The 27,450-nt window shown below is 47.7% G+C and overlaps 1 protein-coding gene across 1 annotated transcript in view; it reads left to right on the top strand.

Annotated features, from left to right (window-relative positions):
- Nucleotides 1-6,796: 6,796 nt before the first annotated feature.
- Nucleotides 6,797-27,450, top strand: part of RIT2 (Ras like without CAAX 2) — a 153,146-nt gene continuing 132,492 nt past the window's right edge. Inside the window, exon 1 of the mRNA XM_077346396.1 lies at nt 6,797-7,067. Coding sequence (XP_077202511.1) covers nt 6,965-7,067 — 103 coding nt within the window. The 5' untranslated portion in view covers nt 6,797-6,964. The remainder of the gene's footprint in view (nt 7,068-27,450) is intronic.

Genomic DNA, 27,450 nt, shown 5'->3' with positions numbered 1-27,450 from the left:
AGAGAAGTGGGGTAAGAAAAGCAACTGTTCTTAATCACAATCGTCCCCTTGTCATTGCTGTCACCATCAACAAAACAGCAGCAGCCATGATAATTGGAACAGTGGAATCAGAGCTGTGAGTACAGCACATGAGTTCCAGGTTGCCCATAATGCTCACTTGATGGAATGATATCCCAGGGAAGACCCGGCGCCCTATCTCAACTAGACAAGTTTTGCAGGGTCTTAAAATGGTTAAAATAGAGCCTCTTGTGGCGCAGGGTGGTAAGGCAGCCGTCTGAAAGCTTTGCCCATGAGGCTGGGAGTTCGATCCCAGCAGCCGGCTCAAGGTTGACTCAGCCTTCCATCCTTCCGAGGTCGGTAAAATGAGGACCCAGCTTGCTGGGGGGTAAACGGTAATGACTGGGGAAGGCACTGGCAAACCACCCCGTATTGAGTCTGCCATGAAAATGCTAGAGGGCATCACCCCAAGGGTCAGACATGACCCGGTGCTTGCACAGGGGATACCTTTACTTTTACCTTTAATTCTCATGGTTTTAAATGTTAAATAATTGTGTATAATGCAGGTTGAATTTTTTTTTTAAGGTGCTGGTAAAAGCAGCTTTTTGTGAGCTTAAATAGACTCCAGGGAGTGGTAGAGCAGGGTTAGTCAAACTGTGGTCCTCCCATTTGCTGGCAGGGGCTCATGGGAACTGTAGTTCATGAACATCTGGAGGACCACAGGTTGACTACCCCTGCGGTAGAGGACAGGAAGGCCTGGAGGATCATTGTCCATGGGGTCGCGATGGGTCGGACACGACTTCGCAACTAACAACAAGAAAAGCAGCTTTTATTGAAGTTTACACAGAACAGAGAGAAGAGAAAATAAAAAATACATGAAACATAGAATATAATCCATTATGCCTTGCATTCCTTAACTAATTACCTAGTTAGTCGATATAATAACTCCAGAGTTCCTGGAATTCATCTGCAGAGCGATTGTTCACTGGACATGTAAGCTTTGCCGTTCTGGCCAACTCTCCCAATTTCTAAAAGCCAATCCACAGCTTTGGGTGTGTCCGGTTGTTGTCCCCTCCAAGCCACCACCTGTCATGCTGCCGCTCTTGCATGAAATAAGAAATCACCAGCTTTTCGAGCAACACTAACCGAATGCAGGTTGAATTATAATGAGAATAATTTTCAGCATGGATTATAATTTTGTATTTGGCATTTTGTATTTGATTATGATGTTCACTGTCCTGAGACAGTGAAGAAATTACGTCTGAACATCCAGAAGAAATTCAGTCTAAACCTCTGGAAGAAGTTCCTGACAGAGTGGTTTCTCAGGGGAAGAGCCTTCCTCGGGAGGTGGTGGATTTTCCATCTTTGGAGATTTTGAAACAGAGGCTGGAGAGCCATCTGATGGAGAGGCTCATTCTGTGAAGCTTCAAGGGGGTGGCAGGTGACAGTGGAGGAGTGAGAGGCTTGTGAGTGTCCTGCACAGTGTAGGGGGTTGGACTAGATGAGATCCCTTCCAACTCTATTATATGATTCTAGGCTTCCTCGGGAGGTGGTGGGTTCTCCATCTTTGGAAATTCTTAAAAAGAGGCTGGATAGCCATCTGACGGAGAGGCTGATTCTGTGAAGCTTCAAGAGGGTGGCAGGTGACAGTGGATGAGTGATAGGGTTGGGAGTGTCCTGCACAGTGCAGGGGGTTGGACTAGATGACCCAGGAGGTACCTTCCAACTCTATGATTCTATGAGACCTTTGAATTTAAACAACAACAACAATAATCATTTGTCTGGACACACTGCAGTCTCTTCAGAAGGCAATTTGGGGTCTGAGCTGCCATCCCATTTCTTTTGAATGTGCTGGAGTTTAGAATCCTCAGCATCATGTCAAAGGTGCGCCCCCCCCCCCAACACAATCCCAGTAGGCACATCATACAAATGAAAACGGGGAACCCATGTCGAAGGGAAATGTCCTCTTTCGAGAATCAGCCATAACGTTACTCCCTACGTCTCTTAAGAGAGCCAGTTTGGTGTAGTGGTTAGGAGTGCGGACTTCTAATCTGGCATGCCAGGTTCGATTCCGCTCTCCCCCACATGCAACCAGCAGGGTGACCTTGGGCTAGTCACAGCACTGATAAAACTGTTCTGACCGAGCAGGAATCTCAGGGCTCTCTCAGCCTCACCCACCTCACAGGGTGTCTGTAGTGGGGAGAGGAAAGGGAAGGCGAATGTAAACCCCTTTGAGCCTCCTTCGGGTAGGGAAAAGCGGCATATAAATATCCAACTCTTCTCTTCTTCTTCTTCTTAAGCGGATGTGAAAAACAGGAGCGGAAGGGCGACCCGGGCTACGCCCCTTCACGGAATATCCTCGAGGCCTGCCTTCATCCATATTCATGTATTTCTTAAATGATTCTTCTGTCTTTAAGGCCATCGTGCGGTGGCACAAAAATCACTTAAGATTTGCATAATGCTTGGGGTTGGAGTTTCCAAAGCACCAGGTCCATGAGGCATCGGCAAGAATATTTATCCCAGCTAATTGATGGGGAAGAGTGTGGGTCACTGACAGACAGAGTGAACGCCAAAGCCGCCTTAAGATGCATGAGTCAGTTCTTGCCCACTATATTAAGACCCCATTATTTTAATCACACACATCTCCTATCGCAAGATGTCTCCTTGGAGAGCCTAGCTGAGTAGGCCAGGGCCCCTAAACTCCTTGAGCCAGATTGTTGTAGAGGTTAAGAACAGGGGAATCTAATCGGGAGGGCCGGGTTTGATTCCCTACTCCTCCATAGGCAGCTGGCTGGGTGAGCTTTGGCCAGCCACAGTTCCCTCAAAGCTCTCTCAACCTCACCTACTTCCCTGCATGTTGTGGGAAGAGGAAGGGTAGCTGATTGTTAGCTGCTTTAAGACTGTAATGAGTAGTAAAAACCAGGGGGTACAAAAAGCCAGCTCTTCCCTTCCATAGAATCATAGAATCATAGAGTTGGAAGGGGCCATACAGGCCATCTAGTCCAACCCCCTGCTCAACGCAGGATTAGCCCTAAGCATCCTAAAGCATCCAAGAAAAGTGTGTATCCAACCTTCGCTTGAAGACTGCCAGTGAGGGGGAGCTCACCACCTCCTTAGGCAGCCTATTCCACTGCTGAACTACTCTGACTGTGAAAATTTTTTTCCTGATATCTAGCCTATATCATTGTACTTGTAGTTTAAACCCATTACTGCGTGTCCTTTCCTCTGCAGCCAACGGGAACAGCATCCCGACCTCCTCCATAGCTAATCAAATCTCCAATGGCCAATCTGTTGCTGTGGAAAGCCCTTCCTGTCTCTGTCTACTTTATAAAAGCATCTGGTAGGCATGGAGAAAGGTGGTGGCATCCCCAGGGAACCCCCAGGGGGCATTGGGAAACCCTCAACTAAGCAGCAGTGAATCATTTGATGGTGTACTAGAAAGATTTCCACTAAGCTGTAGCTCACCAACAACTTTTAAGGTCTTATGTGGTCTGGGCCCTGAGTATCCGTAGGACCGTCTCTCTGAATACGAGTCCTGGAGAGTACTGCGATCCGGTAATACCAATAAACTAAGGTTCCCTGTCCCTAAAGAAATACATATGGTCTCAACTAGAGCCAGGGCTTTCTCAGCCTAGCCCATGCCTGGTGGAACGAGCTCCCCTGGGACAGCAGAGCCCTGACCGAATTTATCAAGTCCCACTGGGCCTGCAAGATGGAGCTCTTCTGCTGGGCTTATGGTTGAGGTCAGCCAGGATATTATACCTCCAAAATCTCCCGGGCCTCCCTTCCATCCCTTCTTTCCTACTCCTCCTGCCTTCTGGTGCCTTCGTCAATCAATTTCACCCCTGGGACATATTGTTGATGTTGATCATTCTGATGACTCTTCGTCCTTTTAATTGCGAGTTTAAGGTTTCTAGATTTTATTGCCAAACTGTTTTATTGTACAGATTGAATGCTTGTGGTTCACCACCCTGAGACAGGTGACCAAGCTGGGGCATTGTAAATAAACTACTAAAACTTGGGATGTATAATTTTGTAAGAAGTCTCCGTGTGCGGATTTGCCTACCACCAACGAGAGATGGCTTTGAAGTTCTTCTTGAATACAGAATGAGGCAAGAAGAACAGAGGGAGAAATACTATATTAACGTTATTCTCATGGGTGGCAGATGTAATTGGGAAATCTACCCCGCCTCTCGGGTTGCCAGCTTTGGGGTTGAACATTCCTGGAGATCCTCATATTTGACCTTAGTCCTGTTGGGTTTTGGTGCTGGTTCTATTGGGCACATTGCACTGGTTCCACTTCTAAATATGATCTGTCTTCACTTTCACTGCAGAGATTCTCTAGGCTTCTACTGCTGCCCTCCGATTTTCTCCCACTGGAAAAAATGGAGGATGGGAGCATCTTCTTTGTGTGCCCATGGAATTGCCCCCTCCATTCCAATCTTTTTGAAATTTGGGGGGTTCTTATCAGGAGAGGCACCAAACGCTACGCTCCAAATGTGGTGTGTTTTACCTCAAACCCTTCCCCCACCAGATTAATGAATAGACTCAATCTAGGTTTGATCTTAATGGCTCCATTGGAGCAATAAATATTCAGTATTTCCAAATATTGCCAAACCCAAATATCAAGACAGGTATTGGTTTTTGAGAATAGAAGAAGAGCTGTTTTTAAACACTCCACTTTTCACTACCCAAAGGGGTCCAAAAGCAGCTAACGAACTTGTTTCCCTTTGACTACTCACGACCTGGTAAGTGGTAAGTGGGCCTGAGAGCTCCAACAGAACTGCTCTGTAAGAACTATGCCAAAAGAACTGTGACTAGCCCAGAATCATCCAGTTGGCTGCATGTGGAGGAGTGCGGGATCAAACCTGGATTTCCACATTATAGCCTACAGCTCTTACCATACAGGGAAATACAAATATTTTTCAAATCTAATATACCTGAATTTGAAAAATACCATTTTTTTTTATTTTGCACATGCCCAGTTGCTGTTCTGGGAGCTCTTGAGCTATCATGTGGAGAATGTCAACCTGACGAGGCACTCTATGGCCACAGCTTCCTGTAAGCACCCAAAACCTAAATTTTCTTCTTAAAAATCCCCCCCCCCATTTTTTTAACCCAAAATGACACAATATTGCAGATGGTATTTTGCCCCCCTGCCATATTTCTGCCCATGACCCTCTTATTGGGTCAATAGAAATTGGGACAGCATTTGCTACCACCTCTTATGACAACTTAAAGCACCCTCATTTTTTTTAAAATGTGCTTATAAGCAGGACAATCTATAATGAACAGTGTACTCATGTATCAGCTGGGATGTGCGTTCAGCCACATACGACTGAATTTTCGAGACCCGCACATCTGGCTCACAAATCCTCATTTCACGTTCTCCTCGAAAACCAGCGCAAGCCTCTTATTTTAGCATCCAGGCCGTTTCCTTGGGCCAGTCCCCCCTTCCCCTTCCCCTCCCCCATGCGCTAAATGTATGTAATGAAATTTAATGTTATTTCCACCCAGCAAATAGCATCTAATTGCGTAAAAGAACCTGGCATAAATCAGTGGGGAAAACTGACAGTGAAAACGGCACAAAACAAAGCCGCTCATATGTTCAGTCTAAGAAAATTGGGGGTGGGGGGGAAAGGCATATTAACCTACCCATATTGGGACTGCCCAAGACAAAGAAAGAAGGTGTGGGGTGTTTTGTGGTTATTTTTCCTCCTGCGTTTCCCTCTGGATAGTTGCAGCTTTTGCATGGCCTTTCCACGGGCAATGGTGGGGAATTGCCCCTGGGATTCTGGTTTGTCCCACAGGAGAAAATGGAGTGCTGGGACCCACCAGATGCCCTGGTTTGGACTGGTAGCATTCTCATTGTTCCTGGCGAAGAACCTCTGGTCCCTTTAACGAAGACTGAATGGGATGGTATTTCCCAGGGGACGTCCTTTAACTCCATGCCGTAAATAAAGGTCTTCAGCTGCCCGTTTCCTTAAATTAAGCTCCCTTTCCTATGAAAGCATGTGGACATCTCGGGGTCTTGTTTGGGTTCAATTCTCATTGCCATGGCTCATTCACTGGGGCAATAAAGACAGACAATATCGAGGGCTACGGAATTAAACATGAAGACGCCATCCAAAGGACAGGATGTTTTATTTTCTGTCTCCAGGCCTGTTGGGAACCCTACAATGGCCCCCCGGTAAAGGAAATCTACTCCCACTGCCTGAAGGCAGCCCTGACCTGAGAAACCGAATCCTAGCCTATTCTTTCAGGTCAATGTGCTGGTTTGCTCTGGAAGAGACTTTCCCCGAATTCTCTCATGTGTTGCCGTCGTTGTTTTACTGGCATCGATCCTTTCATACCCTAGAACAGGGGTAGTCAAACTGCGGCCCTCCAGATGTCCATGGACTACAATCCCCATGAGCTGGGCAAATGCTGGCAGGGGCTCATGGGGATTGTAGTCCATGGACATCTGGAGGGCCGCAGTTTGACTACCCCTGTGACCTAGAACATGGGCCATCTCAGCAGGTGGTCCTCAGAAAACAGAGGTAAGGCAAGATGCTCTGATCACCCCCAGACCTCTTTTATTTCGAGCCACCTTCTCTCTCCACCAACTCTTGGATTTTGAAAACAGATCAGAGCATGAGTGCTTTTGGGGTGCCTCGCATTTTCAGGAAGTGGACGCGAGCTCAGTGGTGTTTGGGCTGCGGAGAAGACAGAGCTCCGCGTGTCCAGAAAAAGGACAGTGAAAAAAGAAAGATACAGAAAAAAAGGGGGGGGGGTTGATGAGGAGCTGCATTTTATTGGAAGCTCCTGTAGTGGTTGCTATGAGACCTTCGGCAGCTAACGCACCAGCTCCACGGAGAGGGGGACGGAGCTGCTAAATCGCACGCCTCTCCGTCTCCAGACCTCCCCCCCCCCCAGTCGCTTTCAGAGTTGTGGAGAAAGCAAACACCTGGCACCACCTGAGAAGAAGATGGAGGTTGAACCTGAGGCCCCTGGAACCTCCGCTGGGTCTTCAGGAGGCTCCAGGGAGTATAAAGTGGTCATGCTGGGATCAGGAGGCGTGGGGAAAAGTGGTAAGTTTTGGGGCTGGATGGCTGGAGGTGGGGGGGGGGGATGCCTGCATGGTAAAGGATATGACAGATGGACGATTAAACCGGGGAGGTGATGTGTAAGATTGAAAAGCATGTGAGCCAGGGATGTGCTTCGCAACTCTGTTAATCCTGTTTGCTCCAAAAGTGCAATTTTGGATCGGTCAGTTTCTCCGCGTTGGGGTATTCGTGAAACAAAAGATTTCAAAATCGCCCCATGACGCTGCTCAAGGGCAGTGGAGCTCTTTCCCTAAAATGCCTGGTGGAGGGGAGGAAGTCTGAGTTTGACCCAAGTCCATATTTATCAAATTCCTTTTAGGCTTGCTCAGGAAAGACCCTTTCCGGTTGGCATTTTGCAGACCTGGAGCTCACCTTGCTGATCGGAGCTCTCGCTTGGAAGTGATTTACGCTCCTTACCGGGAAAGCAGATTATTCTGAATCATTTGGCACATATATATTTGTGCATAATGTTGTCCGGGTGCAGGGGGAAGCTCCCCACCCAGGGCTCTTAAACGAATGTTGTTCTGGCATTGAAAAAAAACAGTGAGATGTCCACAGCCAACTTTCTCAACTTTTCCCCCCTTGACTTTTCCCGCCTGCTATTCGGCCTCCCCTCGTAACTGAGTCACCTCCTGACTGCTGAGTGATGGGATGTCTGTTGGGGGGTCTCCTCCTCTCTGCAGGCAAAAGGGGCTGGTGGTTTTTGGCATATTAGAATACCCCAGAGAGAGAAGGAGAGGGGAAGAGACAGGATTGCTCAAAGATGACGGGGCATCCGGCTGCTGATCCAGGGACTTCTCCCCAGCCCGGTATGTTTAGCTCAGGATGGTAACCTTTTGATTTATCTCCGCTGACACTTAGCATCCTCTAATCTTCAAAGCACTGTGCTGAGCACGCAAGGACTGTCATGGCCAGGATGATGTACCTGTCTGCACAACATGCTTATAATTGCATCTGCTAAGCCCGGGGCTCTCGGTGGCCTCAGACTAAGCAAACAGCTGAGTCCAGGCTGCGTATATTTTGTGCTACGGGGTGCATATATATTTTGTGTTACAGGATGTGCTTTTGTTTTAATGGCCTTGTGTGTGTGTGTGTGTGTGTGTGTGTGTGTGTGAAGTGGCATCGTGTTGCTTCTGACTTATGGCGAACCTATGAATTAATGACCTACCAAATGGCCCATCGTTAAGAGCCTTGTTCGAGTCTTGCCAACCGAGGGTTGCAGCTTTCCGCGACGGTGTCCGTCCCTCTTGGGTTGGGTCTGTTGGCTGAGTTTAAAGATGCAAAGGAGGAGCAAAGCAGTGGCTGCTTGAAGGACAAATAGTTTCACTGAGAATGGAAGCAGCCTTGTAACGAGGAGAGGAGAGAGATGGTCCTAGCAGTCTAACTGACTAAAATTTTCAAAGTCAGAGTAGTTCAGCAGTGGGATGGGCTGCCTAAGGAGGTGGGGAGCTCCCCCTCACTGGGGGTCTTCAAGCAGCGGCTGGACAGATCCTTCTCCTGGATGCTTGAGGCTGATCCTGCGTTGAGCAGGGGGTGGAACTAGATGGCCTGTATGGCCCCTTCCCTCTCTAGGATTCTAGGATTCTATAATTCTATGACTAAATGTAGTCTTTTGGAGGCAATCAGGAGGAAGTGTGCTGAAAAGAGCAGGAAGTCTGCAATGAGCCAATCAGGGCACAGGAGCAAATGATTTGAAAAATACCAGGGAGTTCCTAATCTGAATACACTAAATAGACATCTACTCCAATGTCCCTGTAAGATGGTCTTCATATATACTGTTGAACTGTGCACACTACAGATCTTTCATATCTATAGGGCTTTTTTCTTTTCCTGCACAAAACAAATGTGTGGTTAAATTTGGTAGATCTGACAAGCATCTCCCAATGTTTCAAGGCAGGCAGGGGGCAATTAATATATTGCAGTTCTGGCAGCAAGGGGGGGGGTACCTTGATGTATCAGTGGGTATCATCTCGTTGGGTAGCCCAGGCAAGCCTCATCTCATTAGATCTTGGAAGCTAAGCGTGGTCTATTCTAGCTAATATTTGGATGGGAGGCTTCCTAGGAACCCTAGGGTCATGCAGTCCGGCAATGGCAAACCACCTTCGAACGTCTCTTGCCCAGCTGCCAGAGGATCTTACGATCTCCTGGCTATACTATACACATGCCGTGGGATAAATATATCTCCCAGGGTCAGCATAAGATCTGAGGTCTTTTCCACAGTTGGGGAGCTATGGAATCAAGGCAGCTTCAGGACTTTTAGGAGTAGCTACAATTCTGCTAAAGTTCACAAAATTTGTAGACAGGTCAATAGCATTTGTTGCATAGGGACAAGAGCCATTGCAGTCACACAGAAGAGAAAACAGACAAACTACAGTCAAATCAATAGTATGATAAAGTAAAACAATCATCCCCCCCCCTAAAAAAAAAACCTACCTAAAACACTTTAGAAACATGTGAAAATATTGATTCAAGGGAGAAGTCATGTTGGTCTGAAGCAGCAGAGCAAATTTAGAGCCCAGTGCCAACTTTAAGTCCAGCAAAATTTTAATCAAGGTACTAGAGTTGAAGCCCGTTGCACACAGGAATACAAGGATGGTAGCACATATACCTGAGCTGTGACCTTCCTGGGTTCTGACCTTCTCCTCCCCCCACTCCTTGCTCGATCTTGAGATTCAGTATGGTGAAGTGGTTAAAGATTGGTGGAATCTAATCTCAAGAGATCAGTTTTATTCCTGACTCCTCCATATGCAGCCAGCTCGGTGAGGGACAGGAAGAAGAAGAAGAAGAAGAAGAAGAAGAGTTGGTTCTTATATGCCGTTTTTCCCTACCCGAAGGAGGCTCAAAGTGGCTTACAGTCGCCTTCCCATTCCTCTCCCCACAACAGAAACCCTGTGAGGTGGGTGAGGCTGAGAGAGCCCTGATATCACTGCTCGGTCAGAACAGCTTTATCAGTGCCGTGGCGAGCCCAAGGTCACCCTGGCTGCATGTGGGGGAGTGCAGATTCGAACCTGTCATGCCAGATTAGAAGTCCACACTCCTAACCACTACACCAAACTGGCTCTCAGGTGAGGGACTGGAGACCTTCAGGAATAAAAGGGATAGCTGGTTCTGGGAGGGGTGGCATATAAATTCAAATAAATAAATAAAAGTAAACTGATGTCCAAGGAAGGAGGAGAACAGATCTGGAAGGAAGAAAAGAGGGAAGGAAGGGAGGAAGGAAGAAAAAGAGGAGGATGGAAGGGAAGGAGGAAAAAGAGAGACAAAGAGAGAAATGTGTCAACAGATGAGAGCTTAATCCAGCCAGATGTTCAACAGGCAGAAAGCTCTGACCAGCAGGAGGGAATGGAGCTGCAGACAAACCTGGGCTTAGATTCCAAAGTTGTTGCAGGAGCTCCTCATTGCTCTGCCCAGCCTCTAGCTGCAGCTCCCTACCTTGTCAGTCCACCTGGCTCACATGAGCCAATTAATCCCAGATATGTGCTTGAAGAGAGCTCCAGTCTAAAAGTCGCCACACCACATTAGTAAGACAGTTGCTGACTGCAGAAGCCTGTGATAGAGTAAGAACTGAGAGGCTGCCGACAGTCAATATTAATTTGGGACTCGGAGGCCTTGATAATGGCCAAACTTTGCAGCTACCTGTGACTTGCTCCTTCTGCTGATGCCCTTGAACTGCCAGAATTTATATATTATTTATTAATTATATTTATTGAACGTCATTCCCAGTCCAGCTTGTTCATGGTAGATTTCCCAGTATTAAAAACTTGCAAAAAAATATCGATACAACCTCCCCCCCCCCCCCCGATGGCTGTCCAAACACAATCTGCAGGATGTCCCTCTCCTCACTTCCTTTCCCCATACCCTCCAGGAGATAGCTTCCAAGAGAGTCTGGTCCAGCAGATTTTCCTATGCCCATAGAGACCCTCAGAGGGCCAATGCAAGGAGGGAGCAGTTCTTCCTGGCTCTAGCCCAGAATGAACCCTTGGCTCACTGAACTGAGTTAAGACATTCATTGCATTATGTCTGTCTCTTGGCATTCTGTTTTGGATATACTGATACTCTCCGCCTTCTTGTCAGCTCATCTGTGCTTCCTTCTAACAGACAGCTGAAACCTGAAACCAACATAGGAGGTAAAGGAAGTAACTGGCTTCCCTCCTTTGCTTGGGGAAGATGAACAGTGGTAAGAGGCTGAGGATGGGGTAATGTACCAGAAGCAGGGCCATTCAAAGAGTCTGGCTCCTCTTCCACACAGCAAGCAGTAAGAAGAGGAAGAGGATGACATTTAAGCACCAAAGTTGGCCCTCACTGGGAGAGTGATCTCTCCCTGTTGGTGACATACTTCCAGGGAAAGTGCTACATCTTTCTAATTTTTGTGATTCTTGATGTCAGATTTGAACCCATGTATCCTTTGATGCAGGAGCCTCTTGTGGCGCAGAGTGGTAAGGCAGCCGTCTGAAAGCTTTGCCCATGAGGCTGGGAGTTCTATCCCAGCAGCTGGCTCAAGGTTGACTCAGCCTTCCATCCTTCTGAGGTCGGTAAAATGAGTACCCAGCTTGCTGGGGGGTAAACGGTAATGACTGGGGAAGGCACTGGCAACCCACCCCGTATTGAGTCTGCCATGAAAACGCTGGAGGGCGTCACCCCAAGGGTCAGACATGACTCGGTGCTTGCACAGGGGATACCTTTACCTTTACCTATCCTTTGATGCAGAGCCTCTTTTGGCGCAGAGTGGTAAGGCAGCATACATGCAGTCTGAAAGCTCTGCCCATGAAGCTGGGAGTTCAATCCCAGCAGCCAGCTGAAGGTTGACTCAGCCTTCCATCCTTCCGAGGTCTTGTAAAATGAGTACCCAGCTTGCTGGGGGCTAAAGCGGTAATGACTGGGGAAGGCACTGGCAAACCACCCCGTATTAAGTCTGCCATGAAAATGCTAGAGGGCATCACCCCAAGGGTCAGACATGACTCAGTGCTTGCACAGGGGATACCTTTACCTTTATCCTTTGACGCAGGGCATGTCATGGATTTGGTTGTACATCTTCTCGTCTCCTACATCAGGCTTTCATAACCAGGGCTTCTTGAAAGCCTGGGGTTTCTTGATGGTCCTGGAGGGGTTTTCAAAAAGGATGGGAATCAATTATTTTTAAATATATATTTTAAATGTGTTAAACATTTATCGGAGGTGATGATCAAATACGGCCATGTCAGAAATACAGGTCTATGGAATGACTCTTTTAAATTGTATCCCAACGAGCCAGGGAAGAAGAACAAACGTTAACGTGGGTTGAATTATTTATCTTTTGCATAGTCCGTGGTGGTCTTTCTCTACAGGTATTCAGATTCTTCATTCCCTCAGGAATAAATCACATAGGCATTGAGAAATGGGAAAAAAACGGAGCATTGATTTGCTGCCACATTTTAGGAATCCCTGTGGAAAAGTCATTGGGAAACGCTCTCTGTTCAAAGGGAGACAAGCAGGAGGTGATCACATGTCTCACCAACTAGCTCTTGAGAGCTAGTTGGTGTAGAGGTTAGGAGTGCAGACTTCTAATCTGGCATGCCGGGATAGATTCTGCGCTCCCCCACATGTAACCAGCTGGGTGACCTTGGGCTCGCCACGGCACTGATAAAACTGTTCTGACCGAGCAGTAATATCAAGGCTCTCTCAGCCTCACCCACCCCACAGGGTGTCTGTTGTGGGGAGAGGAAAGGAAGGCGATTAGAAGCCGCTTTGAGACTCCTTCAGTAAGAGAAAAGCAGCATATAAGACCGAACTCTTCTTCTTCAGTAATCTCAGGGCTCTCTCAGCCTCACCCACCTCACAGGGTGTCTGTTGTGGGAGAGGAAAGGGAAGGCAACTGTAAGCCGCTTTGAGCCTCCTTAGGGTAGAGAAAAGCGGCATATAAGAACCAACTCTTCTTCTTCAGTAACATCAGGGCTCTCTCAGCCTCACCTCCCTCACAGGGTGTCTGTTGTGGGGAGAGGAAGGGAAGGCAACTGTAAGCCGCTTTGAGCCTCCTTCGGGTAGAGAAAAGTGGCATATAAGAGCCAACTCTTCTTCTTCTTCTTCTTCTTCTTCTTCTTCTGCAGCGAATGCTGGCAGGGGGCTCCTGGGAATTGTAGTCCATGGACATCTGGAGGGCCGCAGTTTGACTACCCTGCTCTATGGCATCAACCTTGAGCATTAATCCCTTATAAGCCAATAAACAAAAGGTGGTGGGGGGGGGGGAAATGCAACTGCTAGAGAGCCATCATGGTATTGTGGTTCAGAGCAGCAGACTCTAATCTGGTTTGATTCCACATGAAGCCAGCAGGTTGACCTTGAGCCAGTCAGTTCTCTCAGAGCTCTCTCAGCCTGACCTACTGCTCAGGGTATCTGTTATGGGGAGAGGAAGGGTAGGTGATTGTAAGTTCCTTTGAGACACATGAGGCCTGCTGGCTGACCTTGAGACAGTCACAATTCTCTCAAAACTTGCTCAGCTCCACCTGACTCACAATCTGCCTGTTGTGGGGAGAATGAAGGGAAGGGAAATGTAAGCCATTTTGGGGCGTCTTTGGGTCTCTGTCATTGATCTTTGTGTTTCGGGGCCTGCTGTGGTCTGGATTGCTGGCATCAATCGATGTATTGTATTTGTGGTGTGTGAATTCACTGCCCCGAACACGCTGTCCTTGCACTCCCTTCTGATCATACGATTCTGTGGCACAAAGAGGAGCCCTGTAGTAAAAAGCAGGGTACAGTAAAAAGCAGAGTACTAGCTCTCTTCTTCTTTCTGGAGCCCTGTCATTGAGTTAGTAGAGTGATAGCTCCCCTCTCGCAACCAAAACTATGTTCAGTTTTGGGCACCCCAGTTGAAGAGGGATGAAGACAAACTGGAGCGTGTCCAGAGGAGGGCAACAAAGATGGTGAGGGGTTTGGAGACCAAGATGTATGAGGAAAAGTTGGGGAACTTGGTCTGTTTAGTCTGGGATGGACGAGAACCAATGGGATGAAATTCATGCAAAAGAAATTCCGTCTAAACCTCCGGAAGAAGATCCTGATAGTCAGAGCTGTTTCTCATTGGAACAGGCTTCTTCAGGAGATGGTGGGTTCTCCATCTTTGGAGGTTTTTAAACAGAGGCTGGAGAGCCCTCTGACAGAGAGGCTGATTCTGTCAAAGTTCAAGGGGGTAGCAGGTTAGAGTAGATGAGCGATAGGGTTGTGAGTATCCTGCACAGTGCAGGGGGTTGGACTAGATGACCCAGGAACTAGCGACCTTATCCTTAATTTTTTCCCGCAATGAAATTATAATCACTAGGATCTGGAGCCATCTCCTCTACCACAGGTCTCTACCATTGGTCTTTGTGTTTTGGTGCCTGCTGAGGTCTGGATTGCCAGCATCCATCGATGTATATGTCACCCCTCGTGGTGTGCGAATGCGCTGCCTCCAACACACTGCCCTTGCGCTCCCTTCTGATCATACGATTCTGTGGCGCAAAGGGGAGCCCTGCAGAACCCAGAGAGGATCTCGGTCACAACTGCATGGGGAAAGATCACACGTCTGCCACGCAACAGCTGTCTTGCCACCCAGACACCCCTCTCGCCCTGGGGAACATGAACAAACAGCCTCCTTTTACTTCCCTCTTTTATTTAGCCACAAACAAGCAATACACAAAACACATTCAAAAGCCTGTGCGTTTTTGCCAGGCTTTCGTGAAGCAGCGCTAATTATGCTAATAACTATAATTAATTACAATGCACTCCGCTCAACGGGTTTGCAGCAATTAGCTGCGAAGGCTGCCCAGAGCCTTGCACTGAAAAGGAATGGGAAGCTCTCTCTGTAAGCCGAGGGCGGGGGAAGGAGAGAGCAGTCTGCCCAAGCAAAGCAGCTTTGTGTGTTGGTTGAGCCTTTTAGGACCGCCTCGAAAGGACCTCCTGTTGGGACTTTGGGATATAGAGTTGCAGAGTAACGGAGCCTTTAAAAACGTGCCATTATTAGTTACCTTTGTGGAAGATGCACATAGAGTTTTGGGGTTTAAAAGAGAGTAATCTTTATTGGAAAGATAATTTACAGAAATTTATGATATTCATCTGTTTCAGTCTCCTTACTGAATCATAGAATCATAGAATAATAGAGTTGGAAGGGGCCTCATGGAGCAGAGGACAAAAGCTTAAAAGACTGTTTTAAAGAAAACACATTTTGCAAGTCTCCGTGGCTGGCTCAAACAGACTGCCTGCCTACACAGCAGCAGATGGAAAGAGCAGAGAGCTTAATGGAGGGTGCTACTCCTTGCTCCAGCAAAGGACACTGATCTCTTCTTTCTGAGCAACGAGGAAGTGGAATAGAGCCCGCCTTAAACAAAGGGTTTAACGTGCTCAGGGTTTTTCCACCAGCACAACTGCATTGTGCATAACATTCATGCCAGGCACAGCTCAGCCACATCAGCTTAACAACAGTCCTTCAAGGCCGATTTTACCAATTTACTTGCTGGTTGCAATTCCAACATCTCCAAGTCCAGCTTAATGAGACTAATTCTGTAATTCTGCAATGCCAATGGTGACCCGAGAGCTGCTAAACAATGCTTCATCCACAGCGTGATACAGAAATGGTTCAATCTAGGCAACCTCCATGTGAGGCCCAGGGTCCCTGGAGCTTCCCCCCCCCTTCCTCTGGGGATAGACCAGGGGTCACTGGAGGAGTTGTGGGGAAGTCACTGTGAATTTTCCATATCATGCAGAAGGGTTGACTAGATGACCTTTGGGTACACTTTCAGTACGTTTCCGGGTGGAAATAGGCTTGTTGTGTGTGTGTGTGTGTGGGGGGGGTTTATGAATGGTCAATGTGTTTAAAAAGCCACTCTCACCTCGATTCCCTGGTGGCTACAACCTTGTCTGTCCTTGGAATCCCATTCAGCATACAAACAACTTTCTCCACCCCACTGACACTATGTGATGGATATCGGCTATAAAGGATTCATTTTACTGGGCCCGGCACCAAACTCCATCAAAACTGGGATACATTTGGAGTCTTTGGGGAAACATCTCTTGGAATTAAATCGCTCTGAGTGTTTCGCAAAACCGGCTTCATTCCCAGGGACATTTGGAATATAGTCGGATGAGCCCAATACAAAGACAAAGATGGGGAGGAAACTGAGAGAGGGCAGAGGAGAGCGATGAGGAGGATCCGGGGCCTGGGGACCAAGCCCTGGGAGGAAAGGCTGAGGGACTTGGGGATGTTCAGCCTGGAGGAGAGGAGGTGGAGAAGGGACAGGATGGCTCTCTTGAAGTGTTTTAAACATTGTGACTTGGAGAAGGGCATGGAGCAGTTCCTGTTGACAGCAGAGGAGAGGATCTGCAGTAATGGCATTAAACTATGTGTAGTGGGTACCGGTTAGATATTGGGGTGAGGGGGAATTTCACAGTCTGATTAGTTCAGCAGTGGAATGGGCTGCCTAAGGAGGTGAGGAGCCCCCCCCCCTTCTTGGCAGACTTCAAGCAAGGGCGGGACTGATGCTTATCATGGGTACTTTAGGCGAAATCTGCATTGAGTAAGGGCCTGGACTAGAAGTCCTGCCTGGCACAACTCTTTGAATCTATGATATTTTGTTACTTTTTATGCAATAGTAAGCCCAAATGAATGCAACATGATTTGAGAGCCAGTGTGATGAAGTGGTCAAGAACGCCAGTCCCTAGTCTGGAGAACAAGGTTCAATTCCCCCTTCCACCTCCACATGAAGCAAATCAAAAATGGGGTACCAAAGCTAGCTCCTTCTCCTTCTCCTTCTCCTTCTCCTTCTCCTTCTCCTTCTCCTCCTTCTCTTCCTCTTCCTCCTCTTCCTCCTCCTCCTCCTCCTCCTCCTCCTCCTTCTCCTTCTTCTCCTTCTCCTCCTCTTTCTCCTTCTCCTCCTTCTCCTTCTCCTTCTCTCTTCTCCTTCTCCTTCTCCTTCTCCTTCTCCTCCTCCTCCTTCTCCTCTTCCTCTTCCTCTTCCTCCTCCTCCTCCTCCTCCTCCTCCTCCTCTTCCTCTTCCTCCTCCTTCTCCTCTTCCTCCTCCTTCTCCTTCTCCTCCTTCTCCTTCTCCCTTCTCCCTTCTCCCTTCTCCTTCTCCTCCTCCTCCTCTTCCTCCTCCTCCTCCTCCTCCTCCTTCTCCTTCTCCTCCTTCTCCTTCTCCTCTTCCTCCTCCTCCTCCTCTTCCTCCTCCTCCTCCTCCTCCTCCTCCTTCTCCTTCTCTCCCTCCCTCCCTGCTTGACTCCACAAGAAACAAAGTGGATGCAGAACAGAACAGTTAGACGTGGCTTTCTCAACCAGGGTTTTGTGAAACCCAGGGGTTTCTTGATGGCCCTGGAAGGATTTCCTGTATGGGTGGGAGTTAAGTAATTTTTATATTTTTTAAAATATATATTTTTTAAAAATGCATCAAACATTTATTTGGTGATATGACCATATATGCTCATGTCCACCCACCCTCTCCTCCCCAAACGGCCTGCAGGGGGTGGGAAGGGGAGGGGCCTAAGGTGAGCGTGTCCACAGCTCTGATTCCTCACCATATTCTGTGCAATTTTGGGGGTTTCTCGAAGCCTGAGGAATGTTTCAGGGGTTTCTCAGTGGTCAAAATGTTGGGAAAGGCTGAGTTAGACTATTCGGACTCTTTCCCCTTCTCCTTTCACAAAGTTTCTTTCCCTGCACAATAAAACGGTTTGATTCTTTTTGCACAGCCGTGTGATTCCCCCTGTTTGCATATTGAAACTTCGCCCACAAGGCGAATCCCTGTGGAATCGGCCTTCCCCCGTGGTTCTCACAATAATCCTAAGGAACCCTTTTTCGCTGTTCAGGTCCGCTGGAAATGCAGCAGTGAGCTTCCACAATGGTGTTCCCCCGGGGAGACAACGCCACGCAGACGGATTGATCTTTCTGTTAGCAAACGTTTGCTGACGAACGCCCTTCCTAAACCAGCACAGCCAGCAAGCTCCCCTTCTAGCCCAATTAAAGATTCCCCCTAAACACTCCTTCAATCGTTTCATCCCCATTACCCCTTCGGTGCTGGCCCCCAGCGCACCATGCGCCTTTGCGCTCTTACAAATCGCTCCGGTTGACAAGACCTCCTGCATGATGCTCGATCCCGTTCGTTGCCAAATGTGTGTGTGTGTGTGTGTGGGGGGGGGGGAAATGCTGTTAACTAAGAGCAAAGGACCCCAAGCAGGACTGTTTGGCGAGGCGGGGCACGCGTGGGCCCTTTAATCCCTGGGCCTTTAATAATATTTCGTAGCTCTCCTCTGACCCCGGTTCAATTTGTCGGCATCTCTGTCTCTCTCTCTCTCTCCCCCCCCCCCCGCCCCCCTGCTGCCAGTTCTGAAGGGATAAGGCTTTCTCAACAACCCGCTGGTATTTGACTTACAGAAACGGAGCTATTAAATGTTCACAGGGGAGCCATAATTGAATCCCCCCAAGGGCCTGGCATGCGAATCGCGGAAACGGGCAAAATAATGAAAGACTTTTGTACTCGCCTCCCGGAGGCAGGAAAGAATTCGGACCAGCGGTTCTCTGGCGATTTGTGAGGGGAAGCGTTAATGGGTGTTTGTGTGTGTGTGTGGGGGGGGGATATGAATGCATTTCAGTTTGCCAAGGCAAAAGTGAATGGCATAGATGGATTTTTAGACCCTGTTTTGCAGTACCTGAAGAGGTCCCAACGCTGCTAGCAAACACCCTCTTCTTCCCACAACACAGACCCTGAGAAGCAGGGAAAGAAGAACAATTGGTTTTTATATGCCGCTTTTCTCTACCCGAAGGAGTCTCAAAGCGGCTTACATTCGCCTTCCCTTCCTCTCCCCACAACAGACACCCTGCGAGGGAGGTGAGGCTGAAAGAGCCGTGAGATTACTGATGAAGAAGAAGAGTTGGTTCTTATATGCCGCTTTTGTCTACCAGGAGTCTCAAAGGGGCTTACATTCACCTTCCCTTTCCTCTCCCCACAACAGACCCCCTGTGAGGTGGGTGAGGCTGAGAGAGCCCTGATATTAATGATGAAGAAGAAGAGTTGGTTCTTATATGCCGCTTTTCTCTACCTAAAGGAGTCTCAAAGCGGCTTCTAATCGCCTTCCCTCCCTCTCCCCACAACAGACACCCTGCGAGGGAGGTGAGGCTGAGAGAGCCGTGAGATTACTGAAGGAGAAGAAGAGTTGGTTCTTATATGCCACTTTTCTCAACCTGAAGGAGTCTCAGAGTGGCTTACAATCCCCTTCCCTTTCCTCTCCCCACAACTGACACCCTGTGAGGGAGATGAGGCTGAGAGAGCCCTGAGATCACTGCTTGGCCAGAACAGCTTTAGCAGTGCTGTGGCCATCCCAAAGTCATCCAATTGGCTGCATGTGAGGGAGCGGGGAATCAAACTCAGATCGCCAGATTAGAAGTCCACACTCCCAACTACTACACCAAGCTGGCTCCCATCAAGGTGGGGCTGAGAGAACTCTAAAAGAATTGCTCTGCAAGAACAGCTGTAGGAGAGCTGTGACTAGCTTAAGGTCACCCAGCTGGCTGTGGGTGGAGGAGTCAGGAATCAAACCCGGTTCTCCAGATTGGATTCTGCTGCTCTTTAAGCACCATACCATGCTGGCTTAAAACGGATCAAAGGAAATCCATCTTCACCTGTGGAATTCAGTGCTACTGGAAGTAATGGTAGCTACAGGCACAGAGAGCTTTATCAGGGGATTGAGGAACCATATGGATCAGAGGTCCATCCATGACCCTTATTAATACCCTTGGTGCTTGGGGGCCACAGGGGGAGGGCTTCTGGAGTTCTGGCCCTGCTGGTGGACCTGATGGCCCCTCGGTTTGGGCCACTGTGGAACACTGCCTAGTAGAGTTGCCAGTTCTGGGTTGGGAAATACCTGAAGACTTTTCAGGTGGGGTGAGGAGTGGCTGGGGTTTGGGGCAGGGGAGGGACCTCAGTGGAATATATTATGGAGCCCATCCTCCAAAGCAGCCATTTTCTCTTTAATCTGGAAATGACTTGTCATCCTGGGGGATCCCCAGGTCCTGCCTGGGGACTGGCATCTCTAGAGACTAGATGGGCCATTGTCTAGATCTAACATGGCTTCTCTCATGTTCTTAAGAGCAGAGGGCATAGAATCATAGAGTTGGGAGGGGCCATAGAGGCCATCTAGTCCAACCCCCTGCTCAACGCAGGATCAGCCCTAAGCATCCTAAAGCATCCAATAAAAGTGTGTATCCAACCTTTGCTTGAAGACTGCCAGTGAGGGGGAGCTCACCACCTCCTTAGGCAGCCTATTCCACCGCTGAAGTACTCTTGACTGTGAATTTTTTTTTCTAGATATCAAGCCTATATCGTTGTACTTGTAGTTTAAACCCATTACATTCCCAAGCTGAACTGAGGTCCATTAATGGCTATTAGCTACAACGTGTAAATGGGACATTCTGTTTGTCAGTGATGTTCTGTCTTCTTGTGGCTTCGGGGGGGAAGGGGCACCATGGGAGATCTTCTGGATGGCCCCTGGTTTTGGCCACTGTGTACCAGAGAGTGTTGCCCTGGATAGGCCGTTCACCTGATTCAACATGGCTTCTGTTATGTTCTTAGGTGCTAAATGAATCAGGGGAGGATCATGTGGCTGGGACAGTCCATCCAAGAAGACAAGGGGGCATCAGAGAAAGACTAGGAGCTAAGTGTCTTGAGATCATGCTAGGGAATGTGTGGGACCCACCTGCTCAGCTTCAGCCCCATGTTCGAAGGGTCATAGAATCATAGAGTTGGAAGGGGCCATACAGGCCATCTAGTCCAACCCCCTGCTCAACGCTGGATCAGCCCTAAGCATCCTAGAATCCTAGAATCATAGAGTTGGAAGGGGCCATACAGGCCATCTAGTCCAACCCCCTGCTCAACGCAGGATCAGCCCTAAGCATCCTAAAGCATCCAAGAAAAGTGTGTATCCAACCTTTGCTTGAAGACTGCCAGTGAGGGGGAGCTCACCACCACCTTAGGCAGCCTATTCCACTGGGTCATATGCAACACTTCCAGTGAAGCCCTAAGATGGGGGTCTTCTGAGAAAATGAAGAAGCAGGCCATTCAGAGCCAATGAGACCGGCAGAAGGGAGGGGAAGCAAGTCGCTGACTCCAAGCAAACCACCCTTATTAAAGTCAAGAGAGATGGCCGCGATAAAACCCAATGGCCGGTGACTGTCATTTATCCGAGTAAGGTTTATTTAAGGATAAATTGCACCGAGACACTTAATGGGAGGGAAATGGTTGTTAGGGCTCCTGACACAATCAGTCCTGGTGATTCATGAAAGGAGACAAGCCACAAAGACAACTTCTTTTCCCCAGATGCCTGGAAGGAAGGCTTCAGGGACGCTTTCCACATTTTTAAGATTTTTTTTTTCCGAATGTTTTTTTTTTCCCTTCTGGAAACGCTTCTTCTCCGATTGCCTCCAGAAGACAAATTTAGTCAGTTAGACTGTTAGGGCTCTTTCTCTCCCCTCTCGTTACAAAGTTTGTTTCTCTTCTCAGTATTCATTTATTTGTTTGTTTTCTATACCTCCCTTCCTGCAGAGAAGGCTCAGGGCTGTGTACAACATTAAATAAAAGAATCAAAAGTTAGTAACTGTTTAAACCCATTAGCCATTAAAACCATATGTCTAAACAACAGCAACCACCGTTATAGCATGGGTTTTAGTACATGGATCTAGTTCCAGACTTAGATGCTGTTGTGGGGAGGGGGGGATGTTTATAGGAGGCCCCGGATTTCATTCATTAAGTAGTGGGTGATTCTCTTCTGCTTTGCATACTTAAGCTCTGCCAAAATCATGGCAGCTCCAGGAAACGGGAAAGGCAAACAGCTGGAAGGTTAGCAGTGCCCAGAGCTTGTGATGATCACGACTTTAGTGGCATGTATGCATTAGGGGTATTTCTGAAACTCTGTGACTTTAAGCTCTAAGACTCCTTACTTCTATCAGCACTTTGACATAGCTTTGAGGGAATAGGGTTTGAGGGAATACGGTTGGGTGCCCCCTTCCTCTAGCGGCCCCCTTCCTCCACAGAGCTACTCTTTGTTGTTTCTGTCTTTTAAAAATCAGTAATGGTGACATGGCATTGCACATGACTCTGCCCCTCCCACTGGCCATGCCCACAATCCCCCCCGCCCCCAGTTTCCTGGCTCTGTCTGGAAACACTATGCGCATGCTGAAGTACATGTTCTACTGCGGAGGCTATGCTCTCTCTATGCACAAGAGCTGATTGTAGACATCTGGATCACAGCCAGTGATTTGATAATTTTCTGCAACACGCATGCACCTCTGCTCTCAGCCACAGAACTAAACTTTCCACTGTCCCTTGTGTATTTACATATAAAAATGCACTAAAACGGAACTTGCCATTAAGGTAAGCTTGTTATGGGGATGAGAAACAGCTACGAGGTCAAGATCTGTCACCCTTAATGTAGCCAGTGTGGTGCAGTGGTTAAGAGCGGCTTGTAATCTGGTGAGCCACTCCTCCACATGCAGTCATAGAATCATAGAATCATAGAGTTGGAAGGGGCCATACAGGTCATCTAGTCCAACCCCCTGCTCAACGCAGGATCAGCCCAACTGGTTTACCTTGGGCTAGTCACAGTCCTGTTAGAGCTGCTCTCACAGAGCAGTTCTGTCAGAGCTCCCTCTCAGGGTGCCTGTTGTGGGGAGAGGAAGGGAAGGTGATTGGAAGCCACTTGGAGCTTCCTTTGGGTAGAGAAAAGCGGCATATAAGAACCAACTCTTCTTCTTCTTCTTCTTCTTCTTCTTCTTCTTCTTCTTCTTCTTCTTCTTCTTCTTCTTCTTCTTCTTCTTCTTCTTCGTTGTATGGCAAACCCCAACATCATCTGCTTATCAAAAGTGGAATAAGAATCCATGGAAATTGAGTCTGAAAGTTCAGTCCAGATTTCAGTTGAACTGTCATGGATAAATATTATGCTTAATTCTTTTTCTTTTCTTATTTTAAAACTTTGGCACATAAAGCAGTGATGGGAGAAATCAGCCGGCATTTCACCTCAGAATTATGTCTACTTGCCTCTCTGCCTTCCTTCTCATTGACACGGGGCTTACCTGTAAGCTCATGGGGGGGAGGCAATTTATGCGCACAGTGCGGGATGTAAAATACCACCTGTTTATGTTAGTGAGAGGTGTGCCGCTTGCCCGGTTTTTCATATCCCCTTTTTATCTTCTCCATAAACTACTTTAAGTTCATGGCTTGTTAATAAAAATATTTTATTAGGAATATGTGGATTTTTCAAGGGCTCCAGTGTGCAGGCTCTTCATATGGCAGGCTCTTTATATGGCAGGCATTCAATGCTCTTTTATACATATATATCTATATATTTATCTATATAGCTCTATCTAGATATAGATATAGATACACTTCCAATTCCATATTTTTAAAAGCAATGGCATATTGAGGACCATCCTGTCCATTCCCCATGATGCAGTACCTATTTTGCTTTTAAAAACAAAAGAATTTTGGAAAGAAGACAGAAAATGAGCTCAAATCACGAGAAGTCAAACTCCAAGGCCGTTGAGGGTATCAGGGTCTGCTCCAGCCTTTTTCAACTTTTTGACCAGGGAGGCACCGCTGAAATATTGTTCAGGCTTCGAGGTACCAGGAAGTGAGGTCAACTGGCCATGCCTCCATGCAACACCAGCCTTCCCCCCCGGAAGTGAGAGGAGAGCCTTGGGTAGCAAAGGTTTAAATGGTCAAGGTCCCTCCCCTTTCTACCCCCTCCAGTCCCATCACTGGTCACTTTGGGAGGCGGCATATTGGTCACTTTGGGAGGCGGGTGGGAGGTCTCTCTCCGGCTACCATTTTGAAAACCCCCATGCCACAGTACCATTGTGGGGTCTTCGCAGTACCATGTGGTACCCCAATACTGTGGTTAGGAAACCCTGGTCCACCCTGAATGACAGCCACTTCCCAAGAGATGCAGGGCTTGCAAAAGGGAGCTGTTCTGCCAGGCGTTCGGGTGAGGCCTGGACATCTAACACTCAAATACTGCTGGCCTTCCTTCCTAGATCTGCCCTGAAAATTTCACTGAAGTGCCCTTTAAATTCCTCCCTCCTTTATTCACATCTCCTGAAGTCATGAGATGGATCAAGCAGATGGATAACTATTTCTTGTTCCGTACACGAATGTGTTTTACCCTGTGTTTTAAATTGAAAGTATGAATTTTAAACTTGAAAGAAATGGTACCTACCAAAGGGATTGCACTTTGAAGAGTGAAGATGCCTTATGTGTCTCCTTGCTACGGTGGCTTCAGCGATCTTGTGTTACCATATTGGTGTCCCACCATCCTCTCTTTTGCTTATGATGTCCTCCAGGGCAGGGCAAAAGACATTCAGGGATGGTTGGCCATTTCTTGCCTCTGCATAGCAGCACTGGTCCTCTTTGGTGGCCTCTCATCTAAGTACTGACCAGGGCTGACCCTGTGTAGCTTCCAAGGCCTGTTGAGATCGGTCTAGCCTGGACCAAGAGTCTTGGCAGTCCCATATTGTTTTCAAAGCAAGAGACATTCAGAGGTGGTTGGCCATTGCCTGAACTCTTCATGGGAGTCCTGATCTTTGGTGGCCTTCCATCCAAGCACTGACCAGGGCTGACTCTGCTTACCTTCTGAGATCTGATGAGATCAGGCTAGCCTGGGTACGTTCAGAGGTAGTTTGCCACTGCTGGCCTCTGCATAGCAACCTTGAACATCCTTGGTGGTTTCCCATGCAAGGACTAATCAGAATCAACTCTGCTTAGTTTCTGAGGTCTAATGAGATCAGGCAACGCCGTATGGTTTCCAGGGCAAAAGATGTTCAGAAGTGGTTTCCCATTGCCTGTCTCTGCATTGTGATTGTGGACTTCCTTGTTGATCTTCCCTCCAAGTACTCACTGGCCATCTACCACTGAGCTTCTGAGATCTCCCAAGAGTGGGTAAGCTTGGGCCATCGTGGAAGGGACTGGTAGACTGTTGGGGGAATGCACTGTCAAGTCTCACTTCACTTTTGGTGACTCCATTGGGTTTTCAATGCAAGAGAGGAAGAGTAGTGCCTGCCATTGAGTAGCCACTCTGCCCTTTCTTGACAACCTCCCTTCCAAGTACTAACCCTGTTAAGCTTCTGAGATCTGCCCAGAATGGACAAACATGGCCTGTCCAGGGTAGGCTGAACCCAGTTTCCTTGGAAGTAAATCAGTGGGGCTAGGCTTCGTTGACCCAGTTCCTTGAGGAGGTCCTGCTAAAGACTCACCAAAGGATCTCAATGATATACAACAGATCGTAACAACGTCCCTAGGGTCTCAACGATGGTGCATTTGTAGAAGAAATCGCACAGCAAACCCACATCTTGTCAGGTATAAAAGGTAAAATATCGTAGCAGAAGGCCTTCAGATGTTGCAGGAAACCAATTTTTGGCTGCACCTGCTCATGTCTCCCAGATATTGTCACCCCAGGTGGTGCTCGCAGAATGGAAGAAAGTTCTTGGTCTGAATCAGCATTATAATTCTAAGCACCTGATTCCCTTTAATGAGTCATTAGACTAGGCGAGCATTTCCCACCTGATCATACTTAAATAAGCATTCATCATTGTTGCCGCATCGATTTCAGCGTGGCCTTGTCTGTTGTTCGGTTTAATAGCAAGAGTGCGCAGAGTATCGTTGAAGGAAAATTTGTCCATGGCGGACAAGGCGGAGAAGCAAGTCTTCAGCTGGTCACTTGGAGAGAGCTTCTCCAGCCTGCGTCAAAATGAATCCAGTTGAGTTGCTCTCAAAGATGTATCATAGAATCACAGAATCCTAGAGTTGGAAGGGGCCATGCAGGCCATCTAGTCCAATCCCCTGCTCAACGCAGGATCAGCCCTAAGCATCCTAAAGCATCCAAGAAAAGTGTGCATCCAACCTTTGCTTGAAGACTGCCAGTGAGGTACTCATCACCTTCCAAAAACCATCCAGATAAAGAATGCCCACCCCTATTAAACATCTCAGTGAGCGAGAATGCGTTCATCTTGTGTGGTTTCTGCTGTTTTAGAAGGATCAGGGGGACCTCTTTGGAGGTTCCTTGTGGTGGAATAGGCAAACTCTTCAGTGTGTATGACTGAACAGAATATGAAGCGTGTCCTGCTAGGGCCATCGGAGATGTGTATTTAGCAGAGTTAAATCTGGAATTTCCTGATATTTGTTCCCATTATCTCATCTCATGTCCTGATTGGCTGAACTGGGAACATCCTGCTCTTTTGGGGATGGGAGAACCGACGTGATATAGTGGTTAAGTGTGACAGATGTTATTCTGGGGAACTGGGTTTCATTTCCCACTGCTTCACATAAAGCCTGTTGGGTGACCTTGAGCCAGGCATAGTATTCATAGGGTCATTCCGCACCCGATAAATATAGTGAAATACCTTATGCAGACACCATATTTTTAGTGTTTTCCATGATGTCGCCAACATCCCAGCAGCAAACCAGTAGCTACATCCTCCATTTTAAAGTGCTAGCATGAAGTGGATTCCCCAAACTAAAAAGTGCAAGCTAGAGGAGAGCAACCAGAAAGCCACACGCTAAAGAAATTCTCACCCTCACACCCACCTTCCTCTCCCGGGGATGGGTTTTTGTTGTTTTTTTAAAGCATTGCCTGGAGCAATGAATAGGCATTAAATCATGCAGGCAAAGCAAAAAAAAAAAGTCCACCCCCCAGTTAAAGCACAAAGCATGCTTCTCTAAAGTCCCCCCTCCAAATCAGGAACGAGATTAATTTTGAAAAGATTCAAGGCTTGTGATACCATAAGGGGTGGCATTATAAAAAGCACTATGCATCTATGATTAGATGCATAGGTATTCCAAAGGAGAAGTTTTACTTTAAAATAATATAGCTGCCATCTCAGGCCCTTTGAAACGTGGAGAAAGGTGATTGGCTGCCTGGATTGATTGAAAAGCCAATGAGATTCATGTGAAAAGCGTATTGCTCTCTTCCGCCATTTCAAGCAAACATGTGGAATGCTAAGAAGCGTGAGAAGAAGGCAGATGAAAGCAAGAGAGCCAGAAGGTGAGGAATGGCTGGAGGCGCATTATGTTTTCGCATTACGCCATTTCCCTGGCATAACGCATATTTTTAAGTGTGCGGAACTGCCCTCAGAGCTGTTCTCCCAGAGCAGTTCATTTAGACCTGAAAAGACAGGTATAAAAAAATTCAGCTCTTTCTCTTCTTCTTCCATTCTTCTTCCCTGCGTGCCTCCAGAACCAACAAAGTGGATGAAGACAACAGACAGACTACAGGGACTTTCTCTCTGTCTTATTTATATTCATTTAAGCAGCCTGGCGCTTTGCATCTGTTTGCGTCCTGTAGTCTTGCACTACCTAACACGGTTCTTAGGGAAATAACCTGTCCCCTTATTTTC

This window comes from Paroedura picta, chromosome 7 (genome assembly GCF_049243985.1).
Source record: "Paroedura picta isolate Pp20150507F chromosome 7, Ppicta_v3.0, whole genome shotgun sequence".
NCBI lineage: Eukaryota > Metazoa > Chordata > Lepidosauria > Squamata > Gekkonidae > Paroedura > Paroedura picta.
The sequence above is the reverse complement of the archived record's forward strand: the minus strand, read 5'-3'. Positions and strand labels throughout refer to the sequence as shown.